We start from the raw sequence: 23,107 nt of genomic DNA on the forward strand, positions 1-23,107 counted from the left end.
TCTCAATACGACCGATCTTGAAATTGATCTCTCTAATGTTGTTTCTATGACTTTTGAAGCTCTGTGCAGATTCAATTGCACCCGATGTCGCTTGCCGTACAAGTCGAGCTACATCTCGAATTTTCAAATCTTTGGACGTCGAAGTTCATTGCAAGGACGATTTGGGATCACTTTGAGCTTTGATCCCGGGATATTGTGGTCTTACTAACACCACATCCACGAGCGATCTCAGTATAAGGCTTTCCTAGATCTAAAAGATATTTTACATCATTTTCTTTATTGATTGATGGTTTACACCTTATAAAATTAAGGTCTCTTAATAAGCTATCCTTTATAGCCACTTAAACACTAAAAAAACCCCCTATGATGGAGTGATCATGAAAAATTTGGTATGAAGATGAAACAATTTCGGACGAAGGGGGGTCAGTGCAAAATCATTTTGATCGATACTTAAATTATGAAAAAAACGATAAAGACTTGGGTAAGAAAGCAATTCCTCTAATACAAACTACATTAAATAGATCTTAATCTAAATTTATAATATAAATAAGGGGTCAATATAACCAGTTATTAATCAAAGCGTTTTAAAAATTTACGAAAAAATTTAAAACAGAAACAGTTTTGAAAGATAGTGTAGCTTCTGTATTAAATAATTTTTATATACTTCGCTTAGTATTAAAGATAGTGTTCAATGTACTAAAACAACATATTCTCCGTATGTGGCGGCACAAAAAATGACCTTTGTTACAAGTTATACAGACAGTTTGTTGTTTGCTATGTAAGTTAACGGTTATAACTACGCTAGGGCAGCTAAATAGCTTCAGCTTCTATTTACCCATTTTTGGTTGGGGTTTGGTATCTTATTTCCCTCGATACAACGAAGCTTATATTCCCTTTCAAAGTACCAATAAGTTATTATTTTATCATATTTATAATCGATCAATGTCCTCTTACACGCAAGGCATGTTATTGGGTTTAAGATATAATTAATCTTCATTTGTGCTTCTGCACAGTCCACCCAAATTTCTAGTGATTCTGAAGAATCCATTTTTAAGCTTCGTTGATTTGCTCACTCTCGAAATTCTTTTTAGCTCTTAAAATATATTGGTGCCTTTTTTAGACAGTTTTTCGACGTTTCGCTTGCTTGTAATTCCATTAAATTTCTTTGTGGTTTGCTCTTGTCTCCTATTACAAAAAGGTTGTGGGAGGAGCCATATCATTGTGAAGCTTGCTTAACCTTCAAAAATGGATAGATTTTTGTATTATGTTTTATATCTTAAATTTTATTACGTTAAACTTAATTATTGTATAATCTACCATTAAAATTTGCTCCCTACTTATGTTCATTTCCATTCACGTAGTATATAAACCAAATTTTTTCCGTTAAGCATCTTTATATAGTTAATATATTTAAATAGCCCTGAACACTTATTTAAGGTTGTCATAATTGCTTTAAAAAAAACTTACTTTCTTCGTTCTTAAACAATTAAAAAAAAAGGAGTTATTTATGGTTTATTAACTCATATCTACTTTATTTTTCATAAAATCTTCAGGCATAAAAAACATTTGCGGACAGTTCAAGCAAAAAAGCACATCCAAGATAATCCCAAAAGACACCAGGTTAGTAAAACCTATTTCAATTTTAGCTCTGAAAATTTATAAAGTAAACTTTTTAATAAACTAGTTATAGTTTGCTAAGTTAATAAGCTAATAGTTAAATTAATATTTAAGTAAAATTGTTCTAATTCCGAATTAGCTAATTTATCCTTTGATATTCTTAATAATATAATATAAAAATACTTACTTTTTAAGAACGGTAGAACGCTAAATAATATTTATAACATTAACTTTTGAACTTTTAACTTTTGTCTATATGTGCACCTAATTAAAAAAATTGTTAATTTATTTTTTTTGGAATAAATTCAACTTTTTCTCTAGAATAATATATGAAAGATAGGTTCGCCATAAGTAGCGTTATGTCCACCATAACACATAATTTGAAAAAAAGGGCTTAACGAAGTTTTATAAGAAAATAAGTTTTCAGTGTTATCTATTCTTATAGAAAATTAAAATTAACATCTTTTTTTTCAGCTAAAGAAATATGCGGATGCCACTTTAGGCTCTGGCAACCTCCGAGCCGCTGTAGCACTCCCGGAAGGTGAAGATCTTAACGAGTGGATAGCAGTAAATAGTAATTATTTGATAGTGTATAATATTGTCAGTCAGCTTTATTATTTTTAGAACAGCTTATGAAATTTATTTTTATTTTTTTAAAATTATTTATTATACCCGCCACTTATAAATTCTTTTTTTTAAATATTTCACTTTGCCGGCACTAATAAGTTTAAGCTTAATAAAATATTTTAATTTAATTTTTATATGCTGTTTAGCACTATAATGATGGTTAGTTAAATTTCTAAGAATTATTAATTAATTTATTGTAAACTAAAAATTTTTTTTAATTATATAAGTTTATATAATCGACCATAGCTTTATTAAAACAAAGCCTGTAGAGCCCATTTTTCCTCTTTACTTATTAAATTTGAAAAGCAGTGTCTAAGTAATTATTACGTTAACTCAAATTGAACTCCAAAAGGAAATTGCTTTGACAGGCTGACACTTTTCCGGCAGGAACAACGCTCGTTTCTCTGTTGCTCATGAAAACAATTAATAAGACCTTGAGGCTTGCTTGCTTCCTTTAGCCTTTCTTCTAGTCGAGCGGAGGATTTGTTGATTCTCACTTCGAAGTTTATATCTCAACTTCTTCTGCTTGTGTTGGAAATAACTTTCTTCTACCGCCTACTAGTGGCTAAGCTCCTTAAAATATTTCATTAAAGAAAACGTTTGCTATATTAACATAATAGTAGCAAGATAATTGGTTAAAGCGAATAATCGAAAGCTTACATCTCGTAGGATTATATGTGGTTGCATCGAAAATTGTTTACTTTTTCTTTTTTTAAAACTAATCTCATTAAACAACTGATTAAAATATTTAATAATCAAGCTCTCTTATTGGTTATATGCCTTAATTCATATAAATTTTGTATCACCATGCTTATAAATATATGTTATTGCCAAAATAAAATAGCATTTTTTTGCACCATTAATGCACGCGCTACTTTTTGTATCTTCCAGAATCTAAAACGTTGTTTTTAAGGAGTTATTAAAAATAAACTTTTGTACTAGAATTTAACAATATTTATATATCTTTTAAAAACTTGTTTCTTACAACTCCAGCGGTGGATTTTTTCAATCAAATCAATATGCTTTACGGAACGGTGACGGAGTTTTGCACGGAAGACGAGTGCCCCACCATGAGCGCAGGGCCGAAATATGAATATCACTGGTAAATCTTTCGTCTAATAATAACATCAATAACCTCTTGATAAACTTCGATTATATGTACAAGTAAATATATGTGTCAATTGTTAAAATTTATTTACCAATACAAAATAATTGGTTTTTAAATACCGAATCACCGTTTATTGTATTAAGCATTTAATGATCTATAATTTAACCTTGCTATTGGTGATTGACAGTTTTTTATCAAGTATGATAAACACTATAGAAGTAGTAAAGTTAATTAACACAAGCATAGTAATAAACAGTAGACACCGTGTAAGCTTTATATTGCTTCTATATTCCCCCCCCCTTTCACTTTATATATTAGTCGTTACCAAAAAACTTAAGTATATGATAAATTCAATAACTTAAATCTATTGACCTTCATGGTTTTATAGAAATGCTCGAGCTCTTGTCCTTCTATGTTATTGAGTCATATCCTTTTAGCTCAGATAAAAAGTGTGTTAAGGTAAGGTTAACAATCACGTGCTCTTCTACCGCATGTACAACGACTCATCCCCTTTAAAGCCAATATTATACCCTTAAATCCTTCTGCATGATAAATTGAGGGCTGGTTTTAAAATTAAAAGTTTTATTGGGTGAAGCGCTTGTAACTAATATTTTTTAATAAATTTTAATTTGTCACACTTTTGTTGCCCCAAAACTTTCATTGTAATTTTTGCAAAGTTTTGTAACATAACTTTGGTGCTCGGCTTATACCAGGTGTACATAAAAGTGCAGATCTTCATACATTGAATGTTTTTTCATATAATAAATTTATAAATATTTTACTTCTGTTGGTTGCTAGCATACGAAAATATGTTTTTACTATTTAATGATAATATAATTATGATGAGTTTAACATTATATGACAATCATAACATTTCCATTGTAAAAAATGTTTGTACCAAACTCGGAAGGGCGGACGGAGGGAAGTTCAAGAAGCCCACGCGAATGCCCGCACCCCAATATATTGATCTTCTGATGTCGTGGATTCAAGATCAACTCGATAACGAGGCCGTTTTCCCTTCCAAAATAGGTACTTTATTTGCTTTTATTGGCTCCTTTATGCAAAACTGAACCCGTTAGTAAGCGCCACCTAGCTCGGTTAATTCCGTAGATATGCAGTATGCAATAGTACATATAAGTTAAGTTTTAAAGAACTATACTTATAATGCTATTATTGCTATGTTAAGCACTGCCAATAAATAATGTTTTAAAGGGATTCATAGAGAAGTTATCTTTATTAAAATTTCACTGCCATATAACCTTTTCTACTTATTTTAAATAATATTTTTTGGCTTTGCTGGACAAGTTTATAATAAAATGTTCGACTCTGCGTGTAACAGACTATTAATTTATACAAGTCTGAGAATATTTGTAATTTAGTAACTTCGTTTATTATAGTTAATGCTTTTTATAATATAAAATTGTAAGTTTTTTATTTATTATTTAAAGTTAATGAATAATAAAAGTATTCTGCAATTATACTATATAATTTCAGAAACAAATAAAGTTTATAATTATTTTTAAACTAACTTTGTCTAATATTAAGAAAAAGTACAGAACAAAAGTTTTTTTTAAATGATTACAAACTAACAAAACTCTTTTTTACTTTTTACTACTTACAATGGGTCACTACTTTTTTGAATAACTTTGAGTTTTGTTTTCTGAAACTTTCACGCTTGTGTATATTTTTTAAATTTATATAGTTGCCCTTAATTTTCGGATATATCCAAATTCCCTTTATTAATGTTTATTATTATTTTTTTTGTCATATTAATTTCCTAAAAATATTTATATTTACGAAATGTTATAAATTTTTTTTCTAAAAGTTAAGTTTTACTTTATTTCATATTATAAAGAGACTACTTTTTTAAATTTAAAAAAATCTCAACCTTTAACATATCCTCTTTACTTTTTTTTTTTACACGTTTATATATCTTTTAGATTATAAAAAGGTTTAAACCTGTTTTGTTTTGGAGCAAAAACTTTAACAGTAAACTTACTATGCTTTATTAATATATATTAGTTACTACAAATTTTATGTATTATAAATATATATCTAAATTTTTTAATAAAAGTGTTATATTTATAACTTATTATGACAGTTTTGCTCTATTTTTTTCATTTTTCTGTTATTTTTTTTTCCTTTAATATTTTTTTAAAAGTACAATAGCTATTAAATTTTTAATGTTTTTTTTATAATTTAGGTCAACAAAAAAACTGTTATTTTTTAAACAATTTTCTTTATATAAATAATTTTTATAATTAAAAAATATAAATAATGGATTTTTTTCAATAAAGTGGTTTGCCTCATTAACTTGATATTTTATTATATAATAATTAATATAAACATTTAATTCATAATTTTTTGTATGCTTAGAAATTTCCTTTCGATAAAGTATTGTTATATTTGCTAAGTTATACTAAGTATTTTTTTCCTTTAACCATTCCATGGCTAAAATTGTTTTTATATTCCAGTTATTAAATTTTTTAATAAAAGTTTTTAATTTTTAAAATCCTTAAAATGACAGTACTTTTTTTATAAGGAGTTCCGTTTCCCAAAAACTTTATGCAAACAGCCAAAATGATCATAAGAAGATTATTTCGAGTTTATGCGCATATTTATTATTCCCACTTTGAGAGGATCTTGTCTCTTGGCGAACAGGCTCACTTGAATACTTCCTTTAAACATTTTACTTATTTCGTTCAGGTACTATATGCATATTTATGTTTACGTATAGCAACCAATTATATTCTTATAATTATACATTGACAGTTTTTCAAAAATAGAAAGCTTTACAATTCTGTAATTTTTTAAGCTATTTTGTACAACATAAGATATTTATTTTATAATTAAGGCCATTTCTTTTTATTATATACTTTTATTTTAAATTTTATATATCAATATAAAGAAATGAATTAAGCATACATATGTTTTAGGTTATTTTCAAAGGCAAAAAGTATGTTTTTATAATTATTTTAAAGCACTCTATAATAATTTATAAAAGGAATTTTAATATTTTCCTAGTTAACATTTTTTCTTTATTATGATACTTAATATTTAAATATTTTTGAATAAAAAAAATCAAAATTTTAGATTTTATAAATAGTCTTTTTTCAAATTATATAATAACTTTTATATATTTATTTAATTTCGTGACTTAAGGAGAAATTTATTATGTACTTTCCAAACGTCGCATTATATTATATTGATTGTTGCTTTAAACAGTTTACATATAAAGATACTCGATTTTTTTAAATATATATATTTTTTAAAAAAAACAATTAAATTATTTGATTAAATAATTTCTTAAAAAAAGGCAAACTATAAAAAGAAAGTTTAATTAGTATTACTAAAAGAGTCTATCTGCTTCGCTTATCAAATTAAATATTTTTATATAAAAGGTTTTTATAAAGTATGAGCACTGTTTTAAGTTATCTTATAAATAGTATATGAACTACGAAAAACTTGAAGGCTTGTACTATTACTTAAAAATATATATAAAAGTTTGTGAGACTGAATAATGTTAGTACCATATATACTTAATAGCCAGTAAAATAGCTTTCAAACTGTGAAAAAAATTCGTATAAGTCAAAATATTCGAAGAGTAAAATGTTAGAAATGTTATAAACAGTATGTATGTAAAGTATAAAGTTAAGGGAAACCCCAGTATTTTCGTATTAATGTAATTAACACCGAGGAAGAAAAAAAATCCTTACAAAGAACTGTGATACATTTGGAGTTTTTCTATAAAAGTATAGTCGAAAAAATTTCGTAATTTAAGTCTTAAACAAGAAATGGAAATTTACGGCGCAGTTCCATAGATGAAAAAAAAGTTGACCTCTTTTAATTATTTTATTAAATGTTAATATATAAGTATAAATAATAAAAAAATTATAATATACCATTTTTTATATAATAAAAAACTCGTTATAAATACACTTCTTAGATAATAAAGATTTCAAGAAAATTTATTTTTTTTAAGAAGAATGAAACTGGGAAACTAGTTATAAAAGTAGTACAAACATGACACATTGTTTTATTTATATATTATTAACAATATATATAAATAAATATGATACTTTTGTACAACTATAAATTACTTTAAATTTATTAATATTAAAGTTTATTAAGGTTATATATTATACCAACAAGTATAATAATTATTCTTACGGTAACAATAGTGTTGGTTATTATTATTTTCTTGATACTCTTGCCGTTATCCTTTACTGGAGTTGTGAAGCTTGCGGGCGTTCGTAGTTCACTTTTAGAAAGTAAAGTGACCGAAAAATTATTCTTTTATACTTCTTATTGACAAAAATATAAAAGACAAATATTATTCAGTGTCTAAAAAATTTTGAATATTATTTTTAAAAATGATAAGCTTCCAGTCTTTTAATCGGCTCTTCGAGTTATAGCGGGCGGCTCACAGCCGTTTTGCTGCAACTCAACGCAATATATTTAGATTTTTAATTTTTTACAATGTTTACAGAAAAAAATATTTAAGAAAATCTAAAATATAAAATAATGATATAAATATTTTAGTGAATAATATATATATACTCAACTAAAAAAGATATATATAAATTACTGGTTCTTTTTTTAATTTATGGTAAAGTACTGTTAACGTGTTCTCTTTTCAAAAAAGGTTTTTTCATAGAGAACTTAGTGTTTACACAGATTTATATTGTATCTAAAAATATTAATTAAAAAAAATCTGTAGCGAGAGCTATAAGAAGGTTAATAAGCTGGTTTTATTAAAAAAATATTAGTTGACTTATTCTTTTAACTTATTGCTATTTTACATCTATTTTTTGTTAGGAGTTTAATTTAATAGATAAGAAGGAACTTTCTCCCATGCAATATCTTATTGATGGCTTTGAAAAGGATACACAGGCAAAGTGAAAGTAAAGAGATGATAAAACTTTGTAAAAATGTTTATAATAAAGCAGGAATATTTATAGTTATTCGTTATTTAGGTGTCACTCTAGAGCATCCATCGCTTAAGTTACATCTTTTATAGGATAAACTTCTTTAAAAATAATATGAAAGAAAAACAACGTATCAACTATCAAAATATCGTAGGGCTACTAAAATGTGCAGAACTTGTCATACTATTAAATTATCTTTTAAAAATTTTAATATAAACTATAAGAAAGTATTATATATGAGCGAAGGGACAGAAGATTTTATTGATTTTACGTTCCTTAATAACATATAAGGGTAACAGTGTTTAATACATAATACCTACATAATTTTGAACCCTTTTTTTCAACAAATTCACTTATAAAAAGACATTCAAGTCAAATGAGTGAGAGTATAGCCCTCGGAAATAAGTTACCTACAGATTAAGTCTCAACTTAAAACTAATAATAACTGTTTACGGTTCTTGTAATAAATCCGTAACTTATAGAGATACTAAAAAGTAGTAGCAAACTAAAACACACCGCTTAGAATTTCCTGCGGGGTTATCAGGAGGTTCTGGAAGGGTTCGATCGGTGTTTCTTATGTGGGCACAGCCTTCTGTTCTCTATTACAGTTAAACCAAAAAGGCTTATAGCATGTTTAATAATAAATATTTGCCTTTCTGGTATCGGGAATAATAATAAAAGAAAATTATTAACTACAGGTCGTTGCTTATAACTTGAAAGTTTTTTTAACTTTGAGTATATTATTAAATAAACAGCAAGCTGTATACTTTTTTAAATCAAGTTTTCCTTCTTCGCATACTAAAATGGTAAAAAGTCGTTTTTACGCGGCTGCTGAAAGAGAATGGGAGCTCGCACAGAAATTTTTTGGTAAAAAACGTTATAGAAAGGTTTAAGTCTTTTATTTACCAGTTTTCTTCTATTTTTTTCTTGTCAAATTTTGTAATGTTAGAAACTTAACTTTATAGTTTCATTAACTTCTTCTTTATACACAGGCAAAGTTGCATTTTAATAATTATTTAAAATTCTGCTATGAAAATACAAATGATAAAGGCATATAGGCTGATTTTTTATTGTATATTATATTTATTAAAAACTGTTTCGAAGATTCTTTGGGCCTCGCCCATCGTTGGTTGTCAACTTGTACTCTCTTTCTTAAGCAGTATGATGATTCTGTTTACCATTCGCAAGAATATTTGAAAATTTCAGAGGACAATCCGTACATATTTTTGGTTTATACGAGCAATTATTCTAATCGTTAGTGCCCTTTTAGTTTAGAATACCAAAGGGCTTTAGTTACATGTGGAAACGTTTACTTTGAACGTTCTCAGTATGCTATTCAGGTTTTATACTTTCTTTAAATAATTTTGATAAATTTTTTTTTCCTTACTAAATATTTGGGGAAAAGAACGTTACCTAAAGCTTTTTTCCACCATAATAAAAAGACGTTTTAATTAACTGAGATCAAATTTTTTTTATCAACTTCAATTTTCATTGTAGAAATTAAAAGAGGAACCTCAAGATTGTCTTGACGACCTTTCGAAAGCTCAAAATTATTATGAGCAAAGTTTGCGAATAATTAGTGAAGTGGGAGCTTTACAACTGTATAATACCTTTTTTATAAATCTTTGCAAAATACTTTATTATTTGCATTACATATATTAATTTACAATATTTATCTGATAAATAGGCTATTTTTATTTTTTAAATTACCTTCGATAATATTTTAAATTTTTAACTTATAACGCTGAAATTATATAATTAGTTACTTTTTTTAGTCCGTTGGTCACAAAATTTATTGGGCTTTACAGTTATTAAATTTTGGGCTTGTTTGCAGCCTTCATTTCTTTTAACCGTTGGTAGGTTTGAAAAACAATTTGGTACTATAAATTTATTTTTGCAATGTATTAAAAGTTTAAAATTATGCACATGTAAAATAATTCGTTGGTTGGCGCTGCTTCTTGTTTTTTTGAGGTTATTTGGTTGGCAACATTTAAATGCAAAAGTATTATTGATGGTTAAAATATCCTCATTTATTTGTACCTATCGACTATATTTTGATAATTTTAATTATATTTGCAGCTTTATATAAAAATTCAATAGTTTTTAGTAAATTGCAAATTCTTTTTTTTTTGTGGCTTTTTGTCATTAATTGGCTATTTATTTTTATTTTGCAGCAACTAAGCAAATGTTGTTGGATGTTTATTATTTTAAGCTTTAATCCACGCCGAACAGTGATTGGTGTTTAATATGTTGGTTGCATGCAGAATATTATTTTTGTTTTTGTCATATAAATACAATCTGCTACGGTATAATTTATATAAAAACTTTGCAGTATCAACATATCCGTTTGTTCATGTTATTTTTACTAAATATGCAGCGTATACCTTACTAAACTGTTTCTTTTTTTAACACTCGGCACTGTACCTATTCCTCACCCTTTTTTTTTAAAAAATCTGTTAACTTTTTTTTTTTTATTTTGCAACTTTTTTAAAAATTTCGTTTTTTATAAGTAAAATAAACGGATAAATGATATAATTTTCAGCCTTATTACTGTTTTATCGCAGTTTATATTCTAATTTGGATATTGTAATATATTAACTGGCCATTTTAAAGAAATATAGCAGCCAATAAAAATATTGGTGGTAATGTATAATTTGAATGGTTTTGCGTAATTTTTCCTACTATTTTTTAATAAAAATGGATTATATTTTAATTTATCTTGCATCTTTTATAAACTGAATGAATGAAATATGTATTTTTTTAAATTTAAATAGTGACGTTTTATTAGAAATATATTATAGTTTTATTTCTTTTTTATAAAAATATACGGAAAGTTTTGTACTTAATATTAATTTTCTATTTATTATATATTATATTTATAATACTTTATACATCTGCGATAATATTTTTTTTACTTATTTTTATGCTTCTTTTTTTTGTTAACTACATTATTGTTAAATTTTGCACTTTCTTATTTTTCCTTACAAAATAACTTTAATTTAAACTTTAACTACTAATTAAACTACAACATTTATTTTTGCATTACGGAACTAAAGTATTCGTTATATCTTCAATTTGGCTTTATTTTTATTAGTATATAATATTTGATCTATATATACTATATATCTATTTCAAACTTTTTTTTATTTCCATTTTTCATATGTTTTATTTAAAAAAACCAACTTTTACTAATAAGTAATTAATTTATACGAGTTATAATATTTATTGTAAAAATCAGCTCATTAACTCGTATATACTTCTTAACTTTAATTTATAATTGTGTATTATTAAAATTATATTCATTGGGAAACATGTATACTTGGTTTTTTTTCTATCATGAAAATATTCATTAGAAAAGATAACAAAACTTGTTGCTACCTTTAAAAATTTTGTTTACCATTTATGTTGTAGTTTATTATCTTATATAGTATTGTTGTCATATATATGAAAAGTATCAAAGCTATAAAGAAAAACATTGAAAAGTAGAGTAATATTTACTGTAGTTAGAAATATAAAGAAAGCGGGTAATAATAGACTATAATTTTCAGTAATAATAGTTATATAATGATGGATAATACTATAAAAGCTTAGCATTTGAAAAGTTGAAAAGTATAACTACATTATATATCGTTAAAATAAAGGCGTTTTTAATCCACGGACGTGCACTGTGTACTATTTTGATATATACTTTAACTTTGAAGAGTTCAGTTACTATCCGATTCGCAAGTCCTGTAATATTTACTACTTTTTAGTTTTAAGTTAACGAACTGCGCACTTTCGTAGTCTCTTTTCCCTCGATGTCCAATAAGAAAGAAAATACTTTCATTGTTAATATTTAGTGAATGTATTAATACTTCATTATTATTTTTAAGTGAAAAAAACGAAATGTATGCAGTCTCTTATTTGAATCTCGTGAATGTTTTTGACTTGAAAGGGAAGGACGACGATATTATCAAAGGTTTTTTTTTCATGCATAACTTTTTATCTCTTCAAGGTTTTGAAAATTAAACTAAACGTTATTATTTTTCATTATTTTTATGAGCTAGAGTATATAATTCATACGGTAACTTTTGCTTAGTATAATTGGAGTGTTATTTTGTTAGTCTCGTTTCCTTGGAAAGATAGTTTTTTTCCTATGACAAGGTTATTTAAGCGCCTTGAAAATTATAATAGAAGTACAACAATCGCCTTTTTTCTTAAATACCCAGGAATTTCATCTTGTTAATTAGTTCTTAGCTGTTTACTTTTCTTTTTATTGAGTTTTTTTGAAGAAAATTTTTTATAGTTTTTATTTACACTTCATTTAATATATTTTTATTATAATTGTATAACTTAGAAGTTGTCATCTTAATATCTTAGAAAAGAAAATTTAGTAACCACGTGACTGTATTAAAATTTTTGACCTTGTTTGCGCATTATTAAGAGCTATTTTAGTAATTTCTTCCCATTTCTTATAAAAGTAGCACATGAACTTTTCATTATTCGAGCTGTTTTTCTTTAAAAATTAATTCGTTTTTGATTGGTCATTACAATAAATTGTATAATGTTTACGTATTTCGATGTGTTATACTGGTTTAGACTTTCTACTTAATATTATTATTAACATTATTATTATTATTAAAGTTGGGACTGAAGGACTTCAGTATGCTGTTAAGTCAAGAGCAAAACGTGTTAAAGTTAATTTAGTAAGAATGGTCGCTGTGGCGCAGGTAAATAATAATAATAAATAGTAATATTAATAATTAATATAAATTATCAAAGTTTCGTCAACGTCGTTATAAAGATGCGCTCAAATCCTTTACAGATTTATTGGAGTGGGCCAAAGATCTCTGCGATGATTCGATGTTTATATTATAACTTAATTATTATTATTGATGTAAACTCGTCATTTTTAGGGAACTTTTTGCTTATGACAATTTAGAAGCGGTTTATTATAAACTTGGAGAACGAGAAAAAGTTATTTACATTTTATATGACATTTTTAAAAAGAAAAAGACTTGTATATAAGACAACTAATGAGTAAATATGTAAATAGTCTCAGCGAATTTGCGAGCAAGCAATGAAGCGCTGGAAGGAATCAAACAGCATTGCTAGTATGTTCGAGCAGCGACTTGAAAAGAGAACTCGCCAATCACGGTTGGAAGTTCAGATAAAACTTAACAAGATTGGTAGATATATATTATATTTTCCAGGTTTTTACATTTTAAAGGATTTTTTATTTATATATTTCATGTTATCTTTGACTCCGCCTTTTCTTCATTTTCATTACAAAACATATTCTTAAAAAAATTTCATTTTGGCGGTTGTCTAAATACTTTACTAAAAAAGTTTTTAACCAAAATATACTTCCTAACTGATAAAAATATAAGTGGGGCAGCTTCACTCTTATAAAAAATAGTGCTTTGCTGTAATTGGTTTCTTTGTATGAAATTAACGTTTAATACTTGAAATTGTTGAGTTTTTTCCGGTGATAATGCTTTCAGGCCCCCTTTCCCCATAATTTTGCCAAACTTAAGTTGCTTCTATTCCCATTGATAATAACGATTATTTAAAATAAAAAAATGTTTGAAAAACAAATGTGACGAACAGAAAAGTTTTCTATATATACTACACAATTCATACTTAATAGCTTAAAAATAAAAGTCTTAAAAAAAAAATATTCAAAGCAAACCAATCAGTAACCATTTTTTGCTTTCTACGATTTTAAGTTTACTTTTTACTATCATAAGTATTCATTTTAAATGTTTTAGTTACTTTTCTACCCAACTTTTTTCACGTGTTCAGCCGAATCAATGCATGTGGAATTGATTCTCTTTTACATTTTAACTATTTTCCTAAAACCAATACAATCTTTTTCTTAATGTTGTTTGCTCTCTTGTGGTTTGCTTGGTCTTACACGCTATTTAGTTTATAAAAAAAAAATTTTAAGCAAGTGTGCTCAAATTTAATAATGAAATAAAAACCTTTTTGTTTTTTGAGTTTACACATGGTTTAATTTTTTTTAATTTTTTAAAAAATGTTGATTATTTTAGTATTTCACATTTTTATATGCAAGTCATATTATTAATTCATATGTTTATTATTTTATTTAATGTTTTTTTAATTATATCTCTTATTATAATATATTTCTCTTCATTTTTATTAATTGTTAAATTATAGTTTTTTATATATTCATTAAAATAGCAAGTTTGTTATTGTTTCTGCTTAACACTAATATTTATCTTTATGAAAGTGTATAAATATATTTCTTGTATATTATTTTAATTTACTTTGTATATGTATTGATATCATTATATATTATCTTCATATTTTTGTTGTATATTGTAATTATATATATATATATTATCTATACACTATTATTTTATATATTTTTACTTAGTAATATATAAGACTTCATCCATTTCTCGTGCGCGAGTAGGATTTTTATTTACCGTAATAATGCTAGAGCTATTAAAAGACGATCTTACGGATGAAAAAAAATACAAAGTTTTAGAGGAAATCGCTGATTACCACGTGGAGTTAGAAAAACCGCAAAAAGCGCTAAAGTTTTATTGGCTACTTTTGAAGCACGCAAACTTGATGGCAGTAAATATATTTAAGATTTTTTTATATTCCCATATTAAGTTGAGTTATTACTTTAAAAATACTGACTTATTTCATGTATCTTCTCCACGTGGTAGTTAATAGCTGTTTATATTATGTTATATTTAAACTATTTTAATTAATATTTCTCCTATACTGTAAAACTGCTATAATTTTTCAACTTTTTAAACATGTAACTAATTTATATTAAAATAGTAGAAAAAGAGTTAGTTACTATGTTAAAGTAAACAAAAACTTTTAAAGCTCTTAAATTTACCAGAAGCCTAGAAATTATTTAATATTAATATTATTTAAACTATATTATTTTTATTGTTTCAATTAATTTTATTAAAGATTTATATATTTTTATGAGTTTCTTACAATGATTGTTTTGTAATAATTGGGACATACGAACCTATATTAATATTGCAGTTTTAACGTAAATTTGCATGTAACCTCGTATAATTTCTCTAATATTTAGTAGTGAAACTTATATTCATCTTATTTGGTACATTCACTTAATTCTACTTTTATGATTATTTTTACGGGGACAAATGGTAATCGTTTTTCTGTTGGTTTGTTGACTGTTAAAACATGAAAATAAATGAACTTTTTTTTGTTTCTTTATTTTTTTTAACTAACACATAACCCTAAGGAACTGAGTGTGATTTATTAAACCAACGGATTTGTTTTGGTGCATAAAAATGCTTTCTTATCTGGCACGTGAATATTTATTTTTCAACATTCAAAGTGTTATTTTTTTATGATAATAAACCATGCAGAGCTCATTTATAATTTATTATAAGACAATGACTTCAATATACGATCATTTTTATATATCAGTACGCATAACCCTTAATGTTTCAATAAATTTTTATATTTACTCATTAATACAGTCAGTGTTCTTTAAATATTTATTTAATTGAGTTTTAACTATTGGTATGTATTAAAGGAAAAATGTGCAAGCTCTGTTTCTAATGATAAAATGTTCGATATTTACTATTCATTGGCGGAAACGCACTTGGATGTCAAGGAGTACAGTGAGGTTTCGAAACAAACGTTTTTATTGAATCAGTTGGGGGTTTGTAATGATCCGGTAGGCCGTTAAATGCGCAAAAATAGCTGTTGAGTGGTCGAAAAAAATGTCCCAAAGTGCTTTTTTTAACGCGATGGACACTCTTATTAGATCCCTGGAAGTAAATAATTATCTTAAATAATTTTTAAAAGCTGTATAAAGTAAATTTATTTTTTTATAATATTTTCTATTAAAAATGATTATAAAAAAGTTATAACGCTATTATTAATGCACTACTTCAAGTTTAGCGAAGAGTCTAAGGAAACTCTAGTTAAAGCACGTGAAGAGCTTGTTATTGGCGCAGAGGCCTTTTTAGAGGGCGTAAAAGAGGAGGAGAGCAGTTTATTAGACGATGTGCTACGAATGATGAAAGAAAATTTAAGAAAACTTGTTGTCCTCGTGGATCATGTGGAAAGTTACGACAAAATAAAAGGTTTTCCATGTGAAATGAGTGTGAGCTTGATTATTAGCCAATTAAAGGTTTTTATAGTTATTGGGCAACCAGTTAGAGTTTAAGGCATACTTATTAATCCACCCTTTGCTTAGAACATATCATTATTATTGTTAAAGTATTGTGACTCACAAGAAACTTTTTATATATTTACTTAGCATTAATAATTGTAGGACTGGCTAAACTCATTAAACAATTAGTAAAAAATATTATCAAAGAATGACTATTTGCTCGCATAATATTTCAATAACTTGCCCTTCATTAATTAATTTTAAAAGGTTCATTGGTTGTATATTAACCATTAGGAATATTAATGTATCTATGAAGAGGCTATTCTTTAGTCAGTTATTGCTTTGAACTGATAAATTATCGAATATTTTTAGAATAGATGGTAAAAACGCCAATCATCAATAAACAAAATATTGCCAGTTAATAAATTTTCTAAAGTCTACTTCAGTATAATAATTGGATTAAATTAACAAATCCACTAACAAGTGTATAGTCATTGGATACTTTATCACAATTACCAACCAAATTAATTTATAATATTAATTCGCATTACCAACTAAATGATTAGTGTTAATCACTTATAAAGTTATTGGACATAATTAACCAATCAACTAGCATATTAATTTTTATTATTGCGCTCATATATTAAAAATTAATATTGATTGTTTATAAACCAATAATTTAATAAATTATAATTTATTATTGGTTAAAAATTAACCAATTAAATTACTTCAGTAAAAATTCATTTAGTAACCTTAAATTGTAAAAGTATAAATGTTTATAAAACTTTTTTTATTAGCATTTGATTATTTGGATCAACTTGATGCTATAAAACAAAAATATCCCGCTTATTTTACTGATGAAGATGAAACGGAAGAGGACGAATTGGTTTTTTTATATAATCATTATTTTAACTACTATTAATATTTTCATAAAATATTTTAATAAACTTTTTAAAAAGAAGGGTAAGGGATTTTTAAAGTAAGACTAACCTTAATAATATAAGTAATGTTACTATCAGTTATCAAAAAAAAGGTTTAGTTGTGAAAAGAATATAATATTTACTATAAGAATATTATAAAGAATTAAGAAATAACTAAAGCGGTTGAAAACTTATAATTTATAAACATTTGAAAGTTGCTAAGAATTAACAACACTAACCAAAACTAATAAAAAAAACTAATGGAATAACCATAAAAATATTAGTGAATACAACGATTATAAGTAAATAGTAAATAATTAAACTAAAAGTAAGCAACATAAAAATCTTTGATATTAGTAATTATTAAAGTGGTACATAAAAAAATAGCGAAACTGTTCTAGGAACTGTTGAGGTTTTGTTTTATATTTTTAAAGTCATGCACGGGATTTGAGCCATAGAAATCTGTAAGCTCAATTTTTTATGCAGCGAAATAGCAGTAATTTTTATTCTACTGGCTTGAATCGCATGTATATTACCATGTGCTTTTACCTGCTTGTACGACCTGCTTGTGGTTTACTAACTTTTTTGGTTTATTGTGAAACTTTTTTTTACATTAAGTTTACGTAATATTTCTGGCATACTGCAGAACAGGCTGGCCACATTTTGTTATTAGTACTTTTCATTACTTTTTTAATAGTCAACAAAATAAAAATTTAAAGTAGTAATGTAGAAGCTACCAAGTAATAACTTCAAAATATTGAAGCTTATTTTAGGTCAAAAAAAACTACATGAAAAGTAATGAAATTGTGAGAATAGTTTTATAATAAATATTTACAAGAATATAAAGCTCTTAGTGCTTAGCTTATTAAACTAAAATGTAGAAGTATTACTTTGAAAAAGGTACTTAAAATAAATATATATATTATTTTTTAACTATAAATAATGATAAATAACAGTATTGAAAAGACTAATATTTATGACGTACCACAAAAAATCATACAATAATAAAGTGATGTAAAGTTTTATATAATAGTTTACTTCGGAAGAAGACGAGTTTTATGAAAAGTCAGAGGATGATAAACCTGAAGATCATAGGGCAACTGCTAGAATTCTCACGTATTATAATGATATTAATAATAATAATATGAAAACTATAATAATGCGTAGGGATTCCAAAAAGTTAACTAAAAGAAATCAGTTAGGCGAGGTATACACTTTACTTTTCGCTTATTTTTACAATAATTATATAAATTATGTACGTTTATTATTATTTTTAATAGACTTTACTACAAGTTGCGTGCATAAAAGGGAGCTTTTCTAAAGTTAAAGAACTACTAGAGGAAGGAGCCGGTTATTATCATTTTTATATATTGTATCAAGTTATTTATTATACTCACCATGTTTATTTATTTTATAGACGTTAATGCTTATGACCATGCGGGCTGGACACCCTTACACGAAGCGGTCAATCATGGATGGACATCAATTGTTGAACTTCTTCTTGAGCAAGTCGAGTAAGCTTTGCTATTGCTATTATTTATATTATTTTGCTTTCCTGCAGTCTTTTTTTTTTGGCCGTTTTTTGATGGGTGACTAATTTAAATAAAAAGTTGAGCATTTATAAAGATTATATTGACATTCTACAAAATTGAAAAACTATTGTGAATGAAAATATGTAAAATTGTATTTATAGATTTAAAAAATATTGTATAGTACAAAAAGCTTTTCAAAGACGTCGCTATTTATAAATATTATATATCTTATATTTCTTTTTTGTTAATAATTTATTATTAACTTTTAAATAATAAATTTTTGCTTATCCATGTAGCATTTGTTATAATTTATTAAAAAAACAACACCTTTATTACTGATATAAAATATTTTTTATTTAATACGAAAGTTTGCATTACTTGCATTGGGCGTCGCTTTTATAATACATTCATTCTTTTTAAGGAAGTTCACGAGTTTAGCTATCTAAAAAAAATATAGGAAGGAATACTATTTTACTTTATGAAAAATTTAATAATAATGTCGTTGATATGAACTCTATTTTATTATTATGTAGTTTTCTTCCCTGAACTTTTAATGTGCTTTTTTGTTGGTTATATAATCTTAGGAAAGGATTTTTTATTTAATTCTAAGTAGAATGTGTACATGTGTAAAAGCAAAAGTTCTTTATATAAAAGTGATATTTATTAGAAATATTTTACTATATTGCAGTGTTTCATGGGGTTTTGAATTGGAATCTATTATCGATGCTAAAAAAGTACATATTTTCTTTGTAATGCATAGAGCGATTTAAAAAAAATTTATATGAATACAATTTTAATACTAAAATTGTTGAGTAAAATATAATAAGTAATAATGATTAATAAATACAAAGTTTTGGGATTTTAAAAATATTTAATTAAAACTTTTAATCCAATTATATTTTATTTTTAAAATATATAGCCAATGGGAACAAAACTATTTATAGACGCTAAAGATGGGCCTAAACATTTTAAAATCATAAAATATTTAATTCTATTGGTTGACTTACTTCCAATTGTTTCAAGTATAAAAGTAGATTCCGCAGATAATGAAGACGGACTTACGCCCTTGCACGAAGCAGCCTCTACTGGCGTATTCACTTCTTGCTTTTTTCCCGTTCGTTAGTATCTTTATTAGACAGAATTTAACAATCGTGAAAATGTTGGTGGAAAAAGGTGCTTCTTTAACAGCTCTTACGAGACTCTTCCAAAGGCCAATCGTACTGCTATTATTATTATTATTATTATTATTATTATTATTATTATTATTATTATTATTATTATTATTATTATTATTATTATTATTATTACATAAATATTATAGGATTTGGCAGAAAATGAAGTAAAAGAATATCTCAAAGCTGCCATGCGGGAAAGAAACTTATCTATTGAACCTGTCAAACTTTCACGAGAAAAAAAAGTTCCTGTCGCCTCCTTCGCTGGACCAATCAAGTTGTTATTATTTCATAATTTCTCTAAACTATGAAAGAATTTTCTATTCGTTAACTTCATAATTTATGTAAGGTGTATTCAATATCTTATAATTATTTCATTGGTTAAAAAATTATTTGTAGCCAAGAACGTAAATTATTGTTTAATTTTTATGGATAAATCTCCTGTTTGCTTTTGGTTTTAAAATATCTTAAAACCTAATTAAGCTACTGATTATTTTTTTCATTTTTATAAATGCTCTTACTATCTTTAATATTCCTTATATTTTTACCATTTGTATTAACTTTATTATGAATTATTTAAATGATGGAAGAGCGTTTAGTCGAGATAAAGTTATAGCAGCTTATGAAAAAATAGAAAAAAAGTATGAAGAGCTGGACAAGGAAGGTTTAGAGAGCGACATGGAAGAGGGAGAGGATGAGGATGAGGATTGTTATTATAGCGAAATGGAGGAGGATGGGAAAGATAATGAAAAAGTTTGATTGTCATTACTATTATTATTGGATATTATATAATTTTATCACTTCTTTTCAGAGCGAAGAAGACGATATAATTGATCTTCAGGAAAGTGGTAACTATTGCTATCCTTGTTTATGAGAAAAATTCTGTCACGTGATTTTGCGGTATGTCTTTTCCATTAGATAATGATGAATGCAATAAAGGGCGTAGAAAAATCTCCTCTTCCTCGAAACACGTGGCTTCTCGGCGTTTGCTAGTACATCGGGTTGTTGGGGTCGGCAAGGTCGCAGTAAAAAAAGTGAACCGAGAGTTACCTCGGAAAAGCGGGAATTTTATCAAACATAAGAAGTCTTCAACTGCAAGTGGCGCTAGAAAAAGTTTGCTGACTATTTCTTACAAAAACTGTCAGTTCGCTGCTGGTAAAGATAAATTGGAGGTTTCAGCAAAACATGAAAAACTGTTTTATTATCATGACTATGTCGTTCAGGTTACTTAATAATAATAGTAAATACTTTTTATAGGTCTTGTGGTTTTTATGATTTTATTTAAATTATTATATATTCGCTCTTTTTAATTATTATAATATGTATATCTACTTTTATAATTATTTATATGCAGCTTCAAGGTAATTATACTAATACTGAAACTCTTTATAAAGACGTGGAACAAAACTTTTTAAGTAAATACGGCCTTCGGCTCACAAATCTCAAAGTATATTATTATTAGTGTTTTCTAATATTACTCATATCATTCACGCTATTAAGATTTACGCAAGAAAAAACGAAGGACTGATAGAGGAAACCAATCAACTTTTGCACCATAAAGTTTAGTGAATTATAATTATCTCGAATAGTTTTTAATGTACTACTGTAAGGAATTTACTGTCTCTTGTGCTTCGGTATCTTATGAAGAACTAGCTGAACGCTACAAGAAACTTAGCAAAGAAAAAAAACTTGTGTTCAACGATGAACTTTACCATATATTAGGTTCATTATTATTAATATCTTATGGTTATTTTGTACTTATTTGGTATTACACATTTACTAACTAATGAATCTTTAAGTTTTTTTTTTTTCTATATTGTTATACAACTTAATATTACTTTTCAACTATGTTCTGTATATTATAAAAAGTTAAGTAATTTTTTTTTAACAGAATTAGTTAACGAATATGGCTCGCTTGAATGTTGTTATGTTTCTTTTAATGAATTGGATTTTGCGCGGTTGAGTTTAACAGTCGTTTCCCATTTCGATTGCTTTATTGCTTCTTTGGAACATATAAAAACTTTGAAGGTGTTCTTACTAATAAACTGCTTTAGTTATGCATTAATATATTTGTAGCATATATCCACTTACGTTCACAACGAGCTTCATTAATAAGTCTGCCTTAAGTAGTGCCGACTTGACCGCGTTATTAATCTATAGTTGAGAAATACAAGAACAAATTTAAATGCTCTATTATTGACTATATTATTTTATTAATGAGCAGAGCGAAGTTCTGTTGTAGAATACTATAAAAATCGAAATAAATTAAAACACAAAGGAATATTTTTCTAATCATAGAGTTTATTTTTTCTGCTTTTATTTTTAGAAAGAGCCAATCACGGATGACTACACAACATATTGTAAACTATAATCTGTTAGCTTTTATCTTTAAACTACTTAAAAATTTACTGGTATATCCCCCAATAAAAACTTCGAGCGTGGCCACCCTCTTTTTAATAAAATAATTAAAGAAATTACTTTTTTTGCGTTTCATACTTTTTTTAAACAATATTATAGAGAATAAAGTTTGAAAATTGCGGCTTGGACGATTCCAAAATGCATGCGCTTACAAAATTTATAGTATAATATGTGCATTTATTTATATGTATTGAATTAAGAAATACTCATTCCTTTTCACTTAAATGAAATATAAGCCTCCTCTTAAATCATATTTTTTTATTATTATATTATTAATTAAATTTTTATTCCTTATAGTCTTCTCAATCTTTATTGCAAGAGCTTTCTTTATCTGGAAACAACATTCAACCAGAAGGCTTTAATATATTATTCTCTACTAAAAAGTGTTTTTTTTTGGACACGGATAACTTAATAATAATAATAATAATAATTAACTTTAGACTAACTAACCTTGAAGTGCTGGACATTTCTTATAATAATATATCATGTGTTTGTCTTAATTCTTTTTGCGAGTTTCTTAAGTTATATAAATCCCATTTGAAACGAATCAATATTAATTATACAAATGCAACTTCTGATTTCCTTAATTCCGAAATGTTGATAAGTATTTTAAAAGAGTGCACTTTAGAAGGTTCTTGATACTTGTACTAACAAATAATAATGCGA

The 23,107-nt window shown here is 26.1% G+C and overlaps 2 protein-coding genes across 2 annotated transcripts; both read left to right on the forward strand.

Annotated features, from left to right (window-relative positions):
• Nucleotides 1-1,165: 1,165 nt before the first annotated feature.
• On the forward strand, nt 1,166-8,256 carry LOC135145532 (MOB kinase activator-like 1 homolog A). Its single transcript, XM_064077650.1, has 7 exons — nt 1,166-1,259; nt 1,554-1,620; nt 2,092-2,191; nt 3,238-3,346; nt 4,263-4,381; nt 5,895-6,058; nt 8,171-8,256. Exons 1-7 carry the CDS (start codon nt 1,246-1,248, stop codon nt 8,252-8,254), a joined length of 657 nt encoding a protein of 218 aa, XP_063933720.1. The 5' UTR covers nt 1,166-1,245; the 3' UTR covers nt 8,255-8,256.
• A 1,136-nt stretch (nt 8,257-9,392) lies between these two features.
• LOC135145548 (tonsoku-like protein) lies at nt 9,393-22,099 on the forward strand. Its single transcript, XM_064077666.1, has 27 exons — nt 9,393-9,496; nt 9,551-9,620; nt 9,778-9,881; nt 12,153-12,238; nt 12,904-12,989; nt 13,042-13,124; nt 13,176-13,236; nt 13,316-13,448; nt 14,726-14,865; nt 15,815-15,907; nt 15,963-16,058; nt 16,181-16,370; nt 17,197-17,285; nt 18,353-18,435; nt 18,487-18,526; nt 18,600-18,669; nt 18,737-18,833; nt 19,875-19,941; nt 19,991-20,068; nt 20,173-20,300; nt 20,614-20,776; nt 20,835-20,871; nt 20,942-21,246; nt 21,378-21,470; nt 21,524-21,583; nt 21,634-21,745; nt 21,915-22,099. The coding sequence occupies exons 4-27, from the start codon at nt 12,166-12,168 to the stop codon at nt 22,097-22,099; spliced, it is 2,562 nt and encodes an 853-aa protein (XP_063933736.1). The 5' UTR covers nt 9,393-9,496; nt 9,551-9,620; nt 9,778-9,881; nt 12,153-12,165.
• Nucleotides 22,100-23,107: the final 1,008 nt, after the last annotated feature.

This window comes from Zophobas morio, unplaced genomic scaffold, assembly GCF_036711695.1.
Source record: "Zophobas morio isolate AGI-343-1 ecotype UQ-CSIRO unplaced genomic scaffold, CSIRO_AGI_Zmor_V1 ptg000157l, whole genome shotgun sequence".
Taxonomy (NCBI): domain Eukaryota; kingdom Metazoa; phylum Arthropoda; class Insecta; order Coleoptera; family Tenebrionidae; genus Zophobas; species Zophobas morio.